Below are 17318 nucleotides of genomic sequence, written 5' to 3' on the forward strand. Positions count from 1 at the left end.
TTAATCTTAAACCAACCTTGCATTCCTAGGCTAAAAAAGTTAGGCTTAAAAACCTAGGCTACTTGGTTACTGATGAATTGCTCTTTTATATATTGTTGGATTTCATTTGCCAAAATTCTGTCATGGATTCTTGGGCCTATGTTCATGAGGGATATTGGTTTGTAGTTTCTTTGTCTTTTGTCTTCCCTGTAATGTGTTTGTCTGGTTTTGGTATTAGGGTAATGCTGGCTTCATAATGAATTGGGAAGTATTTCCTTTGCTTCTGTTTTCAGGAAGAGTTTGTGTAAAATTGATACTTTTTCTTCCTTAATGTTACATGACATTTACCAGTGAAGCCATCTGGACCTAGAGCTTTTTTTGCGGGAAGTTTTTAAACTATAGATTCAATTTAATTAATAGATTAGGAATTTCTTCTTTTTTAAATCTATTTCTTCTTTTTTTTTTTTTTAATAGAAAGTTTGATTACTACATAAAGTTAATAGGATATAATAATTTGCTATAAAATTTACATCTTTATTTCATGGAAATAAATTTTTATGACAGTGATAATACATATTTCAATATTTTATTTTCTTCAGAAATGGTCACTAGGTTTGACATTCTTGTGACATTGAAGGTCTTTAGCAGATTAAAGTATTATTTAAAATTTTAAAGCAATCTCAAAATTAGAGAAAAATGCAATTATGGCACAAAGCAGTTCTGAGCCATTTAAGATTAAATTATCCATTTCTTCTCTGTTTTTTTTTTTAAGATTTATTTATTTGAGATAAAGCACTAGAGTGTGTGAGTGGGAGGGGCAGAGGGAGAGGAAGAGAGAGTCTCAAGCAGACTGTGCTGAGTGCAGAGCCACGAGGGATATATCCCATGACCCTGAGATCACCACCTGAGCTGAAACCAAGATTTGGATACTCAACTGACTCTACCACCCAGGCACTCCCACTTATGGTTTTTTTTTTTTTTTTTTTTAATTTTTATTTATTTTTGATAGTCACAGAGAGAGAGAGAGGCAGAGACATAGGCAGAGGGAGAAGCAGGCTCCATGCACCGGGAGCCCGACGTGGGATTCGATCCCAGGTCTCCAGGATCGCGCCCTGGGCCAAAGGCAGGCGCTAAACCGCTGCGCCACCCAGGGATCCCCCCACTTATGCTTTAATGAGGTTTAGTAGGTTTTGTCTTTGTAGGGATTTATCCATTTTACCTTAGGGGTTGACTATATTGACAAGTTGTTCATTATTATTTCCTTGTTATTCCTTTAATGACTGTAGTATTTGTAGCAATCATTATTAATCCTTAATAATACTATTAATCCTGTTATTGGTAATTTGTAGATTCTTTTTTTCCTGACAGTCTGGCTAGAGGCTTATCAGTTTTATTGATTTTAAACAACTAGCTTTACGTTTTAATGATTTCTCTTCTGTTTTCTAGGTCATTGATTTCTGTCCTTTCTCTTTTTCCTTCTGTGTAGTTTGGGTTTGACTTAATTTTCTTTTTCTGTGTGGGTGCTTTTTTTATTTAAGATGGAATCTTAGTCATTAATTTCAGACTTTTCTATTATATCTGTGAGTTCTATAATTTCTCTGTAAGTGCTTCTTTAACTCCATAGCACAAATTTTTTTTTCTAGCTACAAGAGAAACTAATAAATGTAATTTTTTGGCTGGACATATTTTCTTTTATAGACATCATTAGGATTCTATAAAAAATCAGAAGAGAATGGATATTGGATAGGAAGTTAGTAGTGTCACCATGGAGACAGTCTTTAAAATCAAGCTACATGGGCAGCCCCGGTGGCTTAGTAGTTTAGCGCCACCTGCAGCCCAGGGTGTGATCCTGGAGACCTGGGATCGAGTCCCATGTCAGGCTCCCAGCATGGAGCCTGCTTCTCCCTCTGCCTGTGTCTCTGCCTGCCTCTCTCTCTCTCTCTGTGTTTCTCATGAATAAATAAATAAATAAATCTTTAAAAAAAATAAAAAAATAATAAAATCAAGCTACATGCTGTGCATTGTCATTATTGTAAACCTACAGTCCACCTAAAAGCCATTGAAGGTCATGTGGGCATTTTACTTGCCCTTTTTTTTTTGGTAGTAGATTAGTCTTAAATTTATTTAACATTTTTCCTTTAATTTTTTTACTATATGATTAGCATATAGTAAAAGCCAAAATGAGGTTCTTTTAGTTTTTTGTTAGCAACACATACATTTTTTACCTTTTTATTGTGGAAAATTTTCAGCATGTTCAAAAGTAGAAGGAACTTGGGACGCCTGGGTGGCTTAGTCGGTTAAGTGTCTGCCTTTGGCTCAGGTCGTGATCTCAGAGTCCTAGGATCAAGCCCCCATCAGGCTCCTTGCTCAGCTGGGAGTTGACTTCTCTCTCTCCCTTTGTCCCTCCATAAGACACAGGCGGAGGGAGAAGCAGGCTCCATGCACCGGGAGCCTGATGTGGGATTCGATCCCGGGTCTCCAGGATCGCGCCCTGGGCCAAAGGCAGGCGCCAAACCGCTGCGCCACCCAGGGATCCCCCCTGCTCGCTTTCTCTCTCACTAATTCTCGCTCTCTCTCAAATAAATAAAATCTTTTTTAAAAAAGCCAGAAAACAAAAGTGGAAGGAATTAATTGAGCATCTATGTATCTGTTAGCTAATTGCAGTAATCATTGCACATGGCCAGTCTTGTTTCATTTATACCCCATTGTAGGGATCCCTGGGTGGCGCAGTGGTTTGGCACTTGCCTTTGGCCCAGGGCGCGATCCTGGAGACCCGGGATCGAATCCCACATCGGGCTCCCGGTGCATGGAGCCTGCTTCTCCCTCTGCCTATGTCTCTGCCTCTCTCTCTCTCTCTCTCTGTGACTATCATAAATAAATAAAAATTAAAAAAAAAAATTTTATACCCCATTGTAGTCACATTATTTTGAAATGAATCTCAGAATTCATCTTTTCATTCATTAATACTTTGGCATGTATCTTTAAAAGATAAAGACTCTATTTTTTTTAAAACACAATCATAATAATACCAGTAACACACCCTTTAAGAAATTAACAGCAATTCTTTAATATCATGAGATGTCTAGTGTTCAACTTTTGGTTACCTTACAAAATTTTTTTTTTAAATAACTTGAGTTAGGGTCTAAATAAGTTCCACTGAAATAACCGATATTTTGTGATTCAGTCAGTTTAGTGATATTTGTGACAGAACTTTACGTAGGGGACAACTGTTGACATTTGCATTTCTCATGATCACAATGAAGCCCTTCATTGTAATTAAGCTTGGGAAAACATAGCTGTCATTTTTTCATATTCTATATGCTGTTTTGTTTTGATTTGAATGTTAGATTTTTTGCAAAATGATGATTACTGAATTTATTAATATCCTTCTCTGTCGGAGCGTTGCTATGTGAAGAACATAGTGATAAGCAAGGTAGACATCCTTTCCCATGTGGAGTCATTTTAAAAACTAATGTTTTCGCTGTATATTTAAAGCCTGCTTATATTTTTCTGGGCTGAGAATAAACTATTTTCTAGATTCTATTCATTTTGACAAAGAAAACCTGTGTTTGCAACACCATTATGCCAGGTGGTATAATTATTAATATATAATTAAAAACCAGGTGGTTTTTATTTTTGTTTTTAAAATATACATTCCATCTTGGCTGTGTAAGACAAAGTTGTAGCATTCAAATAGCTTAAAATTTAGGAAAGAGATACACTCAGCAGAAAAGAATATTGGCAACCTGGTTCTGTTTCTTATTTCCTATTTGACTATCTGTTTTTTTGGTTTAACGGTTTTCTTTTTTTTTTACCCATGTTTTATGACTGCATCTCGCAGGAGAGCCTTATAGATGCAAGTGAAGACAGCCAGCTAGAAGCTGCCATCAGAGCCTCCTTGCAAGAGACACACTTTGATTCAACACAGACAAAACAGGATAGCCGCTCAGATGAAGAATCTGAATCTGAACTTTTTTCTGGCAGTGAGGAGTTCATATCCGTTTGTGGCTCTGATGAAGAAGAGGAGATAGAAAATCTTGCCAAGTCCAGAAAATCTCCCCACAAAGATCTGGGGCATAGAAAAGAGGAGAATAGAAGGCCACTGACTGAGCCCCCAGCCAGAACTGAGCCTGGAACAGCCACAAACCACCAAGGATTGCCAGCTGTGGATTCAGAAATATTAGAGATGTCACCTGAAAAATCAGATGGAATAGTGGAGGGCATAGATGTAAATGGTGAGTTACATTCTAGACCTGCTTTATTTAAAACTTGAATGTTACTGAAGGGGTTGATTTGTTTAGTCCTCTGTCTTAAGCTCTTACTATCTTTTTTTTTTTTTTTTTTTAAACTTTCCTTTAGGACCAAAAGCACAACTGATGTTGCGGTATCCAGATGGGAAAAGGGAACAGATCACTCTTCCAGAGCAAGCTAAACTGCTGGTAAGTATATTTAATTGACAGTGTTTACTCGAAGCATAGAAACTTACTTAATTGGCATAATTGGCTTTATGATTCTTTGAAATAGATGGTAGGTATTCAGTCTGGCCTCTAGAAGATTGTGGTAAATCTTCTTGTGGATAACTTTATTTCCTTCTCAGATTATCTTACGCAAGTCACACAGGGTTTGTCCAGTCAAGGATTTTCTATCCTATGGCTGCATGGGATGGAAACCCAACTGAAATCATTACCTGGGAAAGGGGAGCAGGATTGTTTGAAGATTATAGTGGGGCTCCTGGGTATCCTAGTAGCTGAAACTGCAAAGTGGTTAAGAACCAAGATTGTTTTCCTGTGTATTTCTCTCATGGGATCTGTTTTGTTTCCCTTTTCCAATTTTCTGCTTCACATCATTCTTCTATATATATATTGGTGGTTTTTGTTTACCTCTAAACTTACACATGGTTTATTGAAGTGATGCTGAGGGCATCAGCCTTTACGTCTAAAGTCCACAGCTGATGGGCCTTCCCTCTGTTTCTAATTCCTGGAAAAGAGAATGGGTCTAATTAGCTTAGCTTAGCCTATGAGTGAATCCCCCTTGGGTCAGGCCACTTGCTGTGGCTGGAGATAATTAATATGATTCTTCAAGACTGTATGACTGAAGTACAAGAAGGTTCTGGTCGCTGGTGCTGATACCCAGAACTGTCTCCCTGGTCTAGTATTTGGAAGGGAATGAGAGAGAGATAGTAGATACAGCAAGTTTGTTTGTTTGTTTATTTATTAAAAGATCTTATTTATTTATTCATGAGAGACACACAGAGAGGCAGAGACACAGGCAGAGGGAGAAGCAGGCTCCATGCAGGGAGCCCGACGTGGGACTCGATCCTAGGTCTCCAGGATTAGGCCCTGGGCTGAAGGCAGACGCTAAACTGCTGAGCCACCCGGGGATCCCGATACAGCAAGTTTAGATCACTTTTTTGAGAGGTTTGGTTTTGAAGCTAGAGAGAGAGAATGGGCAATAATCAGAGGGGAAAAAAATGATTGAAGGAGCAGCTGAGCATGTTTAAGTTTGATGGGAAGCATGTAGAGAGAGTGAGATGTTGAAGATGTGTGTCAAAGGGGTATTGTAGTGGGATGGTTTCTGAAAAGGCAAGAAGGAATTCAGTGCACAGGTGGCACAGATAGATAGACATCTAGGTGTAGGTGGACTGAAGAACATATATCCAAAGAATTATATTGGCCCTTTCACGAGGGTAAGCTTTGGTTATGTGAAAGAATAATTTGAAGTTCATATCTTATCTGATATAAAAATGAATATAAGATATTTAATTCTTTAAATATTCCTTCTTTTTATTTCCATCTAACAGCTTTGTCTTTCTCTTATTTTTCATAGGCTTTGGTGAAGCACGTCCAGTCTAAAGGATATCCAAATGAACGTTTTGAACTTCTCACCAACTTCCCTCGAAGGAAACTCTCTCATCTGGACTATGACATTACATTACAGGAGGCAGGCCTTTGTCCTCAAGAGACTGTCTTTGTACAGGAAAGAAATTAACATCATGGCCTGACCTCTCTCAGCTTACCCCTTTTTCCCCTTTTCCTGTGAGATACCATGTCACTAAGTATGCATTTTGGCTCATAGGACCATAGAGCCAAAGTTGGGCAAGCAAGTCACCTGCCTTCTCTTTTATTTCTTGCTTTCTCCTATATTCAGTCTGTTTACCCCCTCCCTCCACCTTTTCACTCCTCTTCTATTTTCTTCTTTTTCCTACTATTCTTTCTTTCTTACCTAATCTGGTGACCAAATGGAAGTATAAGGATTAGACCTCCTAGTACTGGCAGCAGGAAATGTGTGTTCCAATAAGTGGTCTCTTGCACGGCACTTTTTTGGGATCAAATGATAATGTTACTCCTCAGACTCCTTGGGTAAAGGAATGGCTACATTCAGAATAAGAACAACCTTCCGTTTTTGTAAGCCCCATTTTTGGTAGGGAAATGAAACTCTATATAACACATGTTTTGTTTGTTGTTCATGTAAGAAATATCATGTGACAAAATATCCAGGCTTTTGTTTACATGGAAAAAGCATCCCTTATAATTATTGCTCATCAGATTTAAAATTTTTTCAACGGATTCCCATGTTCCCAGCTAGAATTATTTCCATGGTGTGTGTTATTGGCAGAACGAGTGTTAAATGTAGTAGGGTGAGTAGCATGGGTGACTTTCAATATCCTAGCCTGAAACAGCTTTCTTCATTATTACTTTATAAACTGTATTGATCCTGCTAGTCCTGAAATGGACATTTGGTGAGGCTATTATGCTGAGTAAGATAGGAATGTGCTTGCTGTTTTTGCCAGTACAGCATATTAGTTCCTTTGGCCCTTCCATTGTATGGGTCTGCCCGTGATCTATGGGAAGGCAGCTGTTCAATAATCATGCAGTACAACGGCTTGTAGTTGTAACCACTGTGGTTATTGATTGTCCTATGTGCTTTAAGGCATACTTACGTATGTCCTGGGGGGAAAAAGAATATGCGGCTGAGAGTTGCTAACCATGTTCCTACGGTTAGAATGATTCATTTTTTTACCCCTGGTTGGAATAGTTTCTAAAAGGCTCTGGTGACTGAATGAGCTTATTAATTCCTCTACTGTTTTCTTGCAAAAGGTATCAAAACTGAAAGCCTCTGTAAGGGGAAGACCTTTAAATTCAATTTATAAGACATTTAGTAAGGGAGGTGGAGAAGATTATTGGCAATCTTCAGATATTGTAGGGTTTTTCTGTCAACAAAAGCCACATTCAAAATATAGTTGGTGAAAGCTTTTTTCAGTATTATTTAGAAGAGACCATCGTGAATCTATGTAATACTGTTTGACTTATCACCTTCACTGTATGCTCAATTCTTATTTTGAGCTTTAAATAGAGTCCTCTGAAGGGGTAGTAACTATTCTGGTGGCAAAATCAGGACTTTAACCTTGTTATATAGAATGGGCCTATTTTGTCAATTGGGAATTTGGATCAATTGATTCTTCGGCTTGAGGAACATAAATTACGATTGCTCAGAGACCTTAGGTTCCCAGGTACTTTAAGATCGCTTTCTTGGCAACGGGGGGATTAAAAAAAAGATGCTTACATGTTGCTAGTACACAATTAGAGAATATGGTTTCTAATGGTTGGATTTAGAGGGACCCTTCCTAAAGAATGAGTTGTGTATCTCCTCAAGGAAATCATGGAAAATTCTGTTTATTCTTCAGTGAGTCCTTTTGAATTAATGTTCTTACATTTTTTTCTAAGTCTGTGTAAGTGCTTATGTATAAGTATATAATTGTATAAATATTTATAAATATATTTATATAATTACAATTTCATTTATACCTTGAGTCAAAGTTCTCTCTTTAGATTGGTGACTGAGTGATACCATTTTGGTGTTTTTTCATAGGCTCCTGAGGCTAACTAGCAGCTTCTGATTTATTGAGGAAACATGGTTTTCATGTTAATTCCTCAGTTGTATCTCTGAACTTGGATAATACACTTGCTATCTGAGGAATAAAGCTATATACTAGCAAAGGTGCAGTAGAGGTTTAAAAACTGTTGGTAGTAGACAAGGTCAGAAATCTTAAAATTCAGGGAGGCACAGGGTAAGAACTGAGGGTATGCCCAGCTTTGGTGCTATGATGGCACCCATCTCCACTCTCAGCAGAGTCACAGCTAAAGCCCAAATCTGTCAGAAATGTGAAGTCAAGAATTTTCCCTGTGGGACTCTTTCATTCTTTTACCTACTAAGTTCTCTTTATAAAACATATCTCAAGAACCCGAGGCATGTTCATTAATGGTAGGATGTAGTTCTACTTTTTTGATGAGGTCAGCCGTGGCATATCCATTTATGAGAAACCAAAGTGACTTTTTCAACTTGGATTACAGTGAGATGCCCGAGTATATATAAAATGATTTAAGTAAGCATATCAGAGACACAGAGCATGAGATACTGATCCAACTTAGATACAACTGGTGTTTAGAGTACAAGATGTAGAGGATTTTATTTTATTTTGAGGCAGAAATGTAATTATCCTGGGTTTGATGCAGAGGCCTATGGGGGAAGGGTTATAGATTCTATGGGAAGAGTAAGGACTATTGCTTCGCTCATTAACAAATTCAGTAAGTAGTAAGCTTCCTCCAGTTTGTCTTATTCCCTCTGTAAATTCCTTTGCTCTGTGGAGGAGAGATTTTATTGAATAGATGAAATGAGACTAGTAAGATTAGTTAAAAATAGTCATTCTTTGTAGGTATTGGAAACAGCTTGAAAGAAAACGTGGAGAGGAAAAGAATGAGATAGACTTTAAGAGGGACAAATACAGGGAGATGGAATGAAAACTAGTGGGGAAAAAGACAGGAAACATCTTTTGAATTTGATTTAGAAAGCAATCAGAGAAGAGGACAGCCAAATGTGGGAAGAATGGGGAACTAATTTTGAGTAACTAGCATGTGTTAGGTATTTTCTGTGTGTTTTTTCCCTTAATCTTCCTAAGAACTCTGCAAAGTACATATTCTCACCATTTTATAGATAGGATGAAATTGAAGTTTGGAGAACTTTCTCAGGATGTCACAGCTAGTAATTGGCAAAATGAAAATTGACATCCAGAGTCCATTCTTTTTTCACTGTCTTGCTGTTGTCCCCTACAACAGAGGAATCAGTTTACGTAAAAGGCTATCTTCCTGTTGTTTGACTCTGTAAATTAACATTTGGTTTTGTTTCCTTAAAGCTTGTGGGATTTGCACTATGCCTATAAATTCTTATTTACACCACTGTTTTGAGGAACTGATTATTGCTTTTTTTAAAAAAATGATGCACTGATGAAAACGTGAAAGGAAAATATGTGGCATTATTTGCCAAGAATAAATGGAGAGGATAAAAAAATAATTTTATCTTTTTTTTAACCTTTTTGGAGAAAAGATACAATTTTCTTTGTCCCATACATACCAGATTATTGAACTCTCTATGTGTATGTTTTTAAATCTGTAACATTCTACTTCCTTGACTTTAGTAGAAGTCAGTAAGTATTTATTGAGTCCTAGTTCCACCTTTTGTAACTACTAGACTTAGGACATGACTTTTATCAGTAAGGTACACCCAACACCCAAACAGGAAAGGATTATTGATCCTACAATTAAAGATTTTAGCTAGCAAGGATCTCAGTTGGACACTTATGGAAATACCTGAGAGAGCCACTGGCAACTGAAAGTGAAGGAATGATTTAATTTCTCTACCCCCCTACAAATCGAATGTATGTATAAAGAAGCACTATATGTGGGCATAAGTGCACTTGGGTGACAGTCCTGCTACTAATAGAGAATTGGTCTAGATCAATAGTTCTCTGTCTTCTCAAGTAAAAGGACTATTAAAATCTGGCAGGAGTGAGGAATTGTGGGGTTAAGTATTAATAACTAAGTCCATAGATAAAATGTAAATGTGCATATGGAATTGCAGACCCTTTGCAAAACTCTAGAAACCCACAGATTGTAAACCACCGATTAGAGTATCTTTGAAGTCCTTTCCACTCTAAAATTTTATGCTTCTAGTTTCTCTTCTCTTTATTATCCCTGGGCTAATTAAAAGTTTACTTGTTAATCAATTCCTCTGTTTTTTTTCTGTGTCCAGGTTTCATTTGCCCAATAACTTTATGTAACCTCACTGTGATGACTGAAATCTCCAAAAAAGAGTATCATAGTTCTAAATCTAGTAATCTTTTTTTTTTTTTTTAAGATTTTATTTATTTATTCATCAGGGACACAGAGAGAGAGAGAGGCAGAGACACAGCCAGAGGGAGAAGCAGGCTCCATGCAGGGAGCCTGATGTGGGATTTGATCCCAGGACTCCAGGATCACACCCTGGGCTGAAGGCGCTAAATCGCTGAGCCACCCGGGCTGCCCTAGTAATGATCTTTTAAACACAATTCATTAATTTAAAAAACTTCACGCTGTGTTTCTAATCGGTATTAAGTATGACTAAAATGTAATTAATGAGCTAAATACTTCACTGACTGTAACAGAGTTAAATTTTATTTTACCTGTGTGCTTAACAAAGCACTGTACTTGCTGAGCAACTGTTGATTTGTATAAGTTGCAGAATTTATACTTGGTTTTGGCAGAAACAACTTTTTCAAGATTTGGTGAGGTTGACTTTTAAAAATACTTCCTATCTCACAGAATGTATCTCCATTATGCCATTCATATTGTCTTTCTTTGGCTCTCTTTCACTTAGCTACTCAATAGTAAATCATAGGATGCAGGTTGATGAATAAGTGATGACTTGTGTAAAACTAAATGAGAGTCGGGAGAACCAACCCTGCTGATGAATGTGGCAGTTTTCCAATATTACAAGCCTTGATGAAAAGGCTACTTAAAGACAGCTGTGTCCTATGAATATTCAACTTCATTGATTTGCCTTGCGTAGCATATCAACTTGCCTTGAAACTTAGTATTGCATTGTACACGGTTTAGTGGCAAAAATGTTCTTCTGTGCAGAGAATAACCAACAGAATACCAAGGCACTATCTTGATTTCTCCTGTTCTATAGAAATTTAGTATTTCGGTGACAGTGATTTTGGTCTTTGACTCACCTATGTGTCAACACTGCTGGATGGCTTAGAATCAGGAATATTTTTTTTTTATAGAGATTATGACGACCTTGATTGTTTTCCCATGAAGTAAACTTGTAATTAAATTATTGGATGTGATGATGAGACCGTTAATGAGAAAATCCTTTCATCTTACTTTCTCTTTTACTTTGCCATTTTCTATTCTCGTCTTTTTAGACATTCATTCACTGAAAAATAGGTATGATTTTTAATGAAATTAGCTGTGTTTTTAAAATTCCATTTCTGTGTTTGAGTATGTAACATTTTAAATTATTTTCATAATTTAATGCATAAGGGAACAATTTGAAGCAAATGTTTTTATAGCTCGTTTTCTCTGTCTACCTAAAAATTCTCTTGTTCCAAATACAGAACGGCTAACACCAGGAGACACCTTCCCCTTTTTTGGCCTATGGAATGCTGTTGTACTGCTTAGAATCTCAGTCATTGTCACAAACACGATAATTTTTGGTTCATGCCATTCTTTGCCATACGATCTCCTACTAGAGTTGAGCAATCCAATATGAACTACTTCAATAAAATGAGTTAGCATTTCTGAAAATTATTTTCAAGAGATGGCCAGATTTACTTGTAGGATTAGAGATACAAATATCAGTAATAGTATTTTGCCCAAGAACAATCCCACATTAATCTCTAAATATGGGAAGTTGCTTTGTTGTACTTAATTCTGTGGCAACAAACTTGTTGTTGCTTATTTCCTGTACAGAAATCAAAATGCCCTGAGATTTTATATCCCTTACAGGGTCACTTAAGTTTTCAAATAGGAACAATAGTCCAGCTACACTGGACTGAACATAAGGAAATTTTATATGTATCAAAACGAGTTATTTATCTAACTAGGCTACCATGAATCATTGATTTATAAGGTGTAAATAATGGGAGCATTTCAAATCATTGGATACATTCTGACCTGGAATTATTCTCCTTTTCTTAAAATCTTTTTAATTTGCTTCTTTCATAGACTCAGTATGAGCATCTTAACTAAGAAGGGAGAGAGTCTTGATCTGGAGCTATTCTCTGCCATTCTGGTTTTTTTTTTTTTTTTTTTTGTCAAGCTTGCTGGCTCTAGAAGATTACATGTTATTTCAAATTAATGACATTGGAATGCTGATGCTCAGTTGAGTATCTTAATGTTTTCAACAAAATGGTTTGATAGTATGTTTTTCTCAGATTTCTGTGTTCTTAATAATGGAAAAATATCAATTAAATGGTGTGATTCGAAATATAAATAAGTTTTTTTCCCTAATCATATGTTCTTAACTTTTTGATGATTTATTTCCCTCTCAGTTAAACCTCAGTGAAGTTACCATTGCCACCAGAAAGTCCCCTTTTACTTGCTAATTAATTAGAATGAAAGTAGTATGTAACCCCCACTTTTTAGTTACTGAGTGTAGGCTTGTACCAGGGGCTGTTTATCTTACCCATTTGGGGACTTGGGCCTTGTTACTTTCTTATGTTTGTCCCTTCAGTTTTGGAAAGGCTATTTAAAACTCTTGCTGGGAAACAAACAGTAAAGCTATGATATAATCCTCTAGTCTTAGATATAGAGAAATGAGTACCAGTTGATGCTAACATGATACTTAGACTTCTGAGGGGCTTTCATCCAAGCTTTGGCATGAATCTGTTAGATACAGTTTTTTCACTCCTTTAAAAATCTTTTTTAGAACGGTTTTCCTTTTGATTGTTAACAACTTCTAAGCATCTGGTGTCTCTTTTTTTAACCCTTTAATAAAAGTCCTTGTTTGAGTAGATTCTGATTGTTCCATGGATACTCTCAGGAGTGTTTGTAGGCTCTGTGCATGCTTTGTATGAGTTCAGTTTAAATAATGCGTTTTGAATCATCTGGGATGTCCCAATTCCGGCATGTCCTCACTAGTTGTGTTTTTTAAACGTTTTTCATGTCATTTTCCAAACTTCACTTTCCATCTTACTCAGAGAGGTTAATCAAGGAATGAAATTTGTTTGGGGAATAGGGAAGGGGGTGGGGTGGGGACTCAAGTGACGTCAGCTTGGGGTATTTGCTTTAAAGTGTTTCTCAAGCAGTTCCTAACAGTATTTAGAGATTCCCTGGGAATCCTTATTCTGGACTAAGTGGCAGTCTTAGTGAGATTTGCATTTTTAATGCAGGACAGGCTCTAAATTTAATTTGTAGTGTAACTTTGTTACTGAATCCAAGAAGATAATGGACAGAGACAGCGCTCCTACTGTAGTGTTTCTGGCAAGTGCTCCCTAAAATGCACATACAGTTCTCAGTTTTCTGGGCTTTTAATCCCATGGTGCTAGGAGATATTTGTTTCTGCAGCTCTTCTACAAAGTGGGAAGAAGGGTTTGGGACGAGTGAGCAAGTCTCATCCACTAAATTTTTTTTGTTCACAACACACTAGAGACCCTCTTGTACATCTAGTTGGTGAAAATAAAGGTGCTAGGGAAAGCCTTAAATGTGAGGACCGGAGGCAGTGGAAAATGTATACTTGGAGGAAGAGAAAAACATGCCATTAGATAAAGCAGAGCTGTACTGCTGGCTAAGACTCAAAGGAACTTCCACTTGCTCTAAAACCAGGGAGATCTTAGATAACTGGGTGTGGTATATCTATAGATACACATGCTCTACAGGTAATCTCTAAAAAGAGGGTCTTTCAGTTGGTGATCCTCTGGGTTTTGGCTGTACCAAATTGTGAATATATTTGCTGTGTTGTACCCAGTTGCTTTATATTGGTACTGCAACTTGAAGGGGGGGTGGGGAGGGCACTCGGGGGGTGGGGGAGGGAGGGGAGTGGGATAAATCTTTTGAAGACATCAGCTCACTGTGCTGAGAGAGGGACCAAACTCAAGGAAACCTCTGATCTATAAATTCAACTGCTGCATTTTTTTATAAATACATGTAAATGTCCTGTTGTAATATTTGATCTTGGAAATAAAATCAAAAACTTTTCAGTATTAGTTTTTTTGGTATTGTTTTTGTGAGATAAGACTCCCTTAATATTATTTTAATTAATGTAATTCAGGCTTCAAAAGCTTACCCTCCTAATGTTTAGGACACAAGTATTTATTGACATAAGTTAATTCATAGTCGCATCATCAAGGATAACGTTTGCTCGCTTCTCTGCTACTAGTAGTATGTTGAACATTGATGGTAATGCTCCATGAATGTTGGACACATTGTCAGGAAATCGTTGGGTAAGCTAGCTAATTTTTAGGAAAGTAGGATTCTGTAACTCACATTCGAGCAATTCCAGCATGTAATCTTTCAGACCAGGAATAATGACTCAGGACTCAAAACAAGTGAAGGAAAAAAGGAATTACTAAATTAATGGGAGAAAAACCAGGAGATAGGATTTTATTGTGTTACAGAAATTGAGACCACTGCCTAGCCCACAGTAACCCCAGGAACCAGCTTGGGCTGTTCTTTTCCTCTTGTGGAAGTGTCCTCATCCCTATGCTTCAGCAACATATCCTGATGGGACTTGCCATCTTCTTCCAAGACCGCGTCTCTGGCCGCATCGATGGACCAAGGTTTGGGCATAAATACTACATTGGGCTGAAGTATCTTTCCCATTCCTCAAGCCACAGAATACTTAGGTAGCCTCACTAATGTGCCAACTAATACAAACATGATGATGAGCAAAGCCTACATAGCCCTGTCCTCAAGGAACTTCTTTTCAGTTCATACAGACAACCATTGAGAAAATAGATGTGATTCAAATACAGTGAAAAAAAATTTGAGCAGATAGAGAATCTTTATTATTTTTTAAAGATTTATTTGGTTGAGAGAGAGAGGGCGAGGGTGGCAGGTGGAGGAGCAGAGGGACAGAGAAAGAGCCTGACATGGAGCTCGATCCCATGATCCTGAGATCACGACCTGAGCCGAAACCAAGCGTTGGACACTTAAGCTATCCAGGCGCCCTGAGAATTCTGCTTTAAATAAGATGTTGGGAAGTTAACATTTAGGCTGAGACCTGAAGGATGCAAAAAAAGTGGCCGTGCTAAGATGAGGAGGAAAGCTGCCAAGCCGAACAACAACTGAAAAGAGCTGGGGAGGAGGAAAGTGTCTGATGTCTTGGAGATGTTTAGGGAAGGCAAGTAGGTCTGGTGTGTAGTGAGCAAAGGGAGTGGCACAGGGTAAGAGCCAGATCACACGAGGCCTGATGAGGCCCCGCTAAGGAGCTCCGGTCGCGGTCCAGCTGCAATGAGAAGCCGTCATGTGGACAGTGGACTGGAGAGCCAGAGTAGAGATGTTGCAACGATCAAACCGTAAAACAGGTCACCTGCACCGGAGGAGGCCGCGCACCCGGGAAGCCGTGTATACATCAGAGCTGCGTTAGGAAAGACGTACTGCCGCGTGAAACGTGAGGGGTGAAGGGACGCAAAAATCCAGAACGACTCTTTTCCAGCAGGGGGCAGGGAGCGGTGTGGTTACAGAGGCAGGGAGCCGTGAACAGGCAGGTTTGGTGGGGAAGAAATCATCCTGGATGTGCTCATCCAAGGAGAAAGTCAAAGAAGGGGATCCAGGACCTAGGTCTGGAGATCACCAACAGAAAGGTCCAGTCGAGGAGGGACAGTCCGTGAGGGAGGAGAAACACCAGAGCAGGGTGTCAAGGGAGCCAAGAGCAAGAATTTCAAAAAGGACCTAGTGGCCCGCTATGGCTAATTCTGTCTTGGGGTCTAGTAAAAAAGATACTGAAGTGTCTATTCGATGCAAAAAGTCATTGGAGACCAAGGACAATCTCCGTGTGCTGTTGGAGACAGAAGCCTGGTGGGAGTGGCTTGAAGCCTGTGATATTTTTATACTAATAAAAAAGAAAACCAATACTTCCCCTTCAGCGGACGAGTATAAATGGCAATGCCTGGAACGCCTCTGACCTTCCCTTTTTTCCTCCCTCCAATTAAGGGAATATGCTCTCTTGTTTTGTCAGCTGTCAGCTGACGTGGGGGCCCACCCACAGGAAGCTGATCGCCCGTCACTCTTATTTGGGGAACACTGGCCTGATGCTCATCTTTTCCCCTTCCCTTCAACTTCCTCTATTCCTGGATCAAATCCCACCGCCAGGTCCAATAGTATCCCTCAGAACGGAACATCTGTCTATCCTCTTCTCCTAAACCTTTCAGTCTCGGTTTATGGCACCAGGCAAATTGCTTTCCCACCCAGGGTCCATTCTTATTTTGTGCCCTTCCTAGACGCCTATTTGCCTCTCCCTAGAGATATCACCACCAAAGTGATAATTAGTAGCTGTGTCTCCAGTGGAGCCACGTTTTTTTGGTCTGTTTTTTTTTTTTTTTTAAGGAGGCTCCACCCCCAGCGTGGAGCTCAACACGGGACTTGAACTCAGGACCCTGAGATCAAGACCTGAGCTGAGATTCATGAGTCCCACACCTAACCAACTGAGCCACCCCGGCACCCCCAGGGGAGCCAAATTCTATGATTATTAGCACATCTATAAAAAGGTAATGCTTGGGATCCCTGGGTGGTGCAGCGTCCTCCTGGACGCGCCGCACGGCCCCACCCAGTGATGCCGGCGGTGTTTTCTTCTCCCCAACCCACATCCCAACTATCTTAAAGTCTTCTTCTGGAGGCAGTACCGGGATGCTTTGGCACCGGAGGGGCCTGGGTCCCCGTGCCTGCTGCGGGTACCTATCAGCTATGTGCACTTGGGTGGTTTGCACCAAAGGGTGCCTGCCTTTGGCCCAGGGCACGATCCTGGAGACCCGGGATCGAATCCCACGTCAGGCTCCCGGTGCATGGAGCCTGCTTCTCCCTCTGCCTACGTCTCTGCCTCTCTCTCTCTGTGTGACTATCATAAAAAAAAAAAAAAAAATTAAATGAAAAAAAAGGTAATGTTTTAGTTCTTTCGTGGCACTCGTCAGGCCTCTGTTACCGTAGAGGTTTACTGCAAGGAGAGTGAAGAACTTGACCTACAACTGGCCTGGCCTAGTAAAACTCTTTATCGCAAGTATATAGTTTCTTAAAGAAGTGTCTTGTTTGTAAGGCAAACCGTTGAATTAACTGTCTCACGTTTACCCTAAGGAAGAAAGGCCTACAGCTGCTAGCACAGCCCCAAAGAAGTTTGGTTCTTCAAGGGGTTAAAGCCTAATTCTACTGCTTAATTCCCCTTGTTCCACGCACACCACTTTCCTGGTACCCGTGTGCGAGGGTCTGCCGTCAGAGTCGCCACTGCGCTGGGAACGGAGGTACCCTCCGAGATCTCAGCCATCAGAGCATTCTAGTCGTCTAAGTACGAGAGGCTCTCACGGGTGTCCC

The 17318-nt window shown here is 39.2% G+C and overlaps 1 protein-coding gene across 1 annotated transcript in view; it reads left to right on the forward strand.

Moving 5' to 3' along the window:
- The window catches only part of UBXN7 (UBX domain protein 7), a 56148-nt gene extending 48359 nt beyond the window's left edge, over positions 1-7789 (forward strand). Inside the window, exons 9-11 of the mRNA XM_041759394.1 lie at positions 3821-4214; positions 4339-4418; positions 5806-7789. Of these exons, the coding sequence (XP_041615328.1) occupies positions 3821-4214; positions 4339-4418; positions 5806-5967 (636 nt within the window). The 3' untranslated portion in view covers positions 5968-7789. The remainder of the gene's footprint in view (positions 1-3820; positions 4215-4338; positions 4419-5805) is intronic.
- The last annotated feature ends 9529 nt before the right edge of the window (positions 7790-17318 follow it).

The sequence above is a fragment of the Vulpes lagopus genome, chromosome 1, assembly GCF_018345385.1.
Source record: "Vulpes lagopus strain Blue_001 chromosome 1, ASM1834538v1, whole genome shotgun sequence".
NCBI lineage: Eukaryota > Metazoa > Chordata > Mammalia > Carnivora > Canidae > Vulpes > Vulpes lagopus.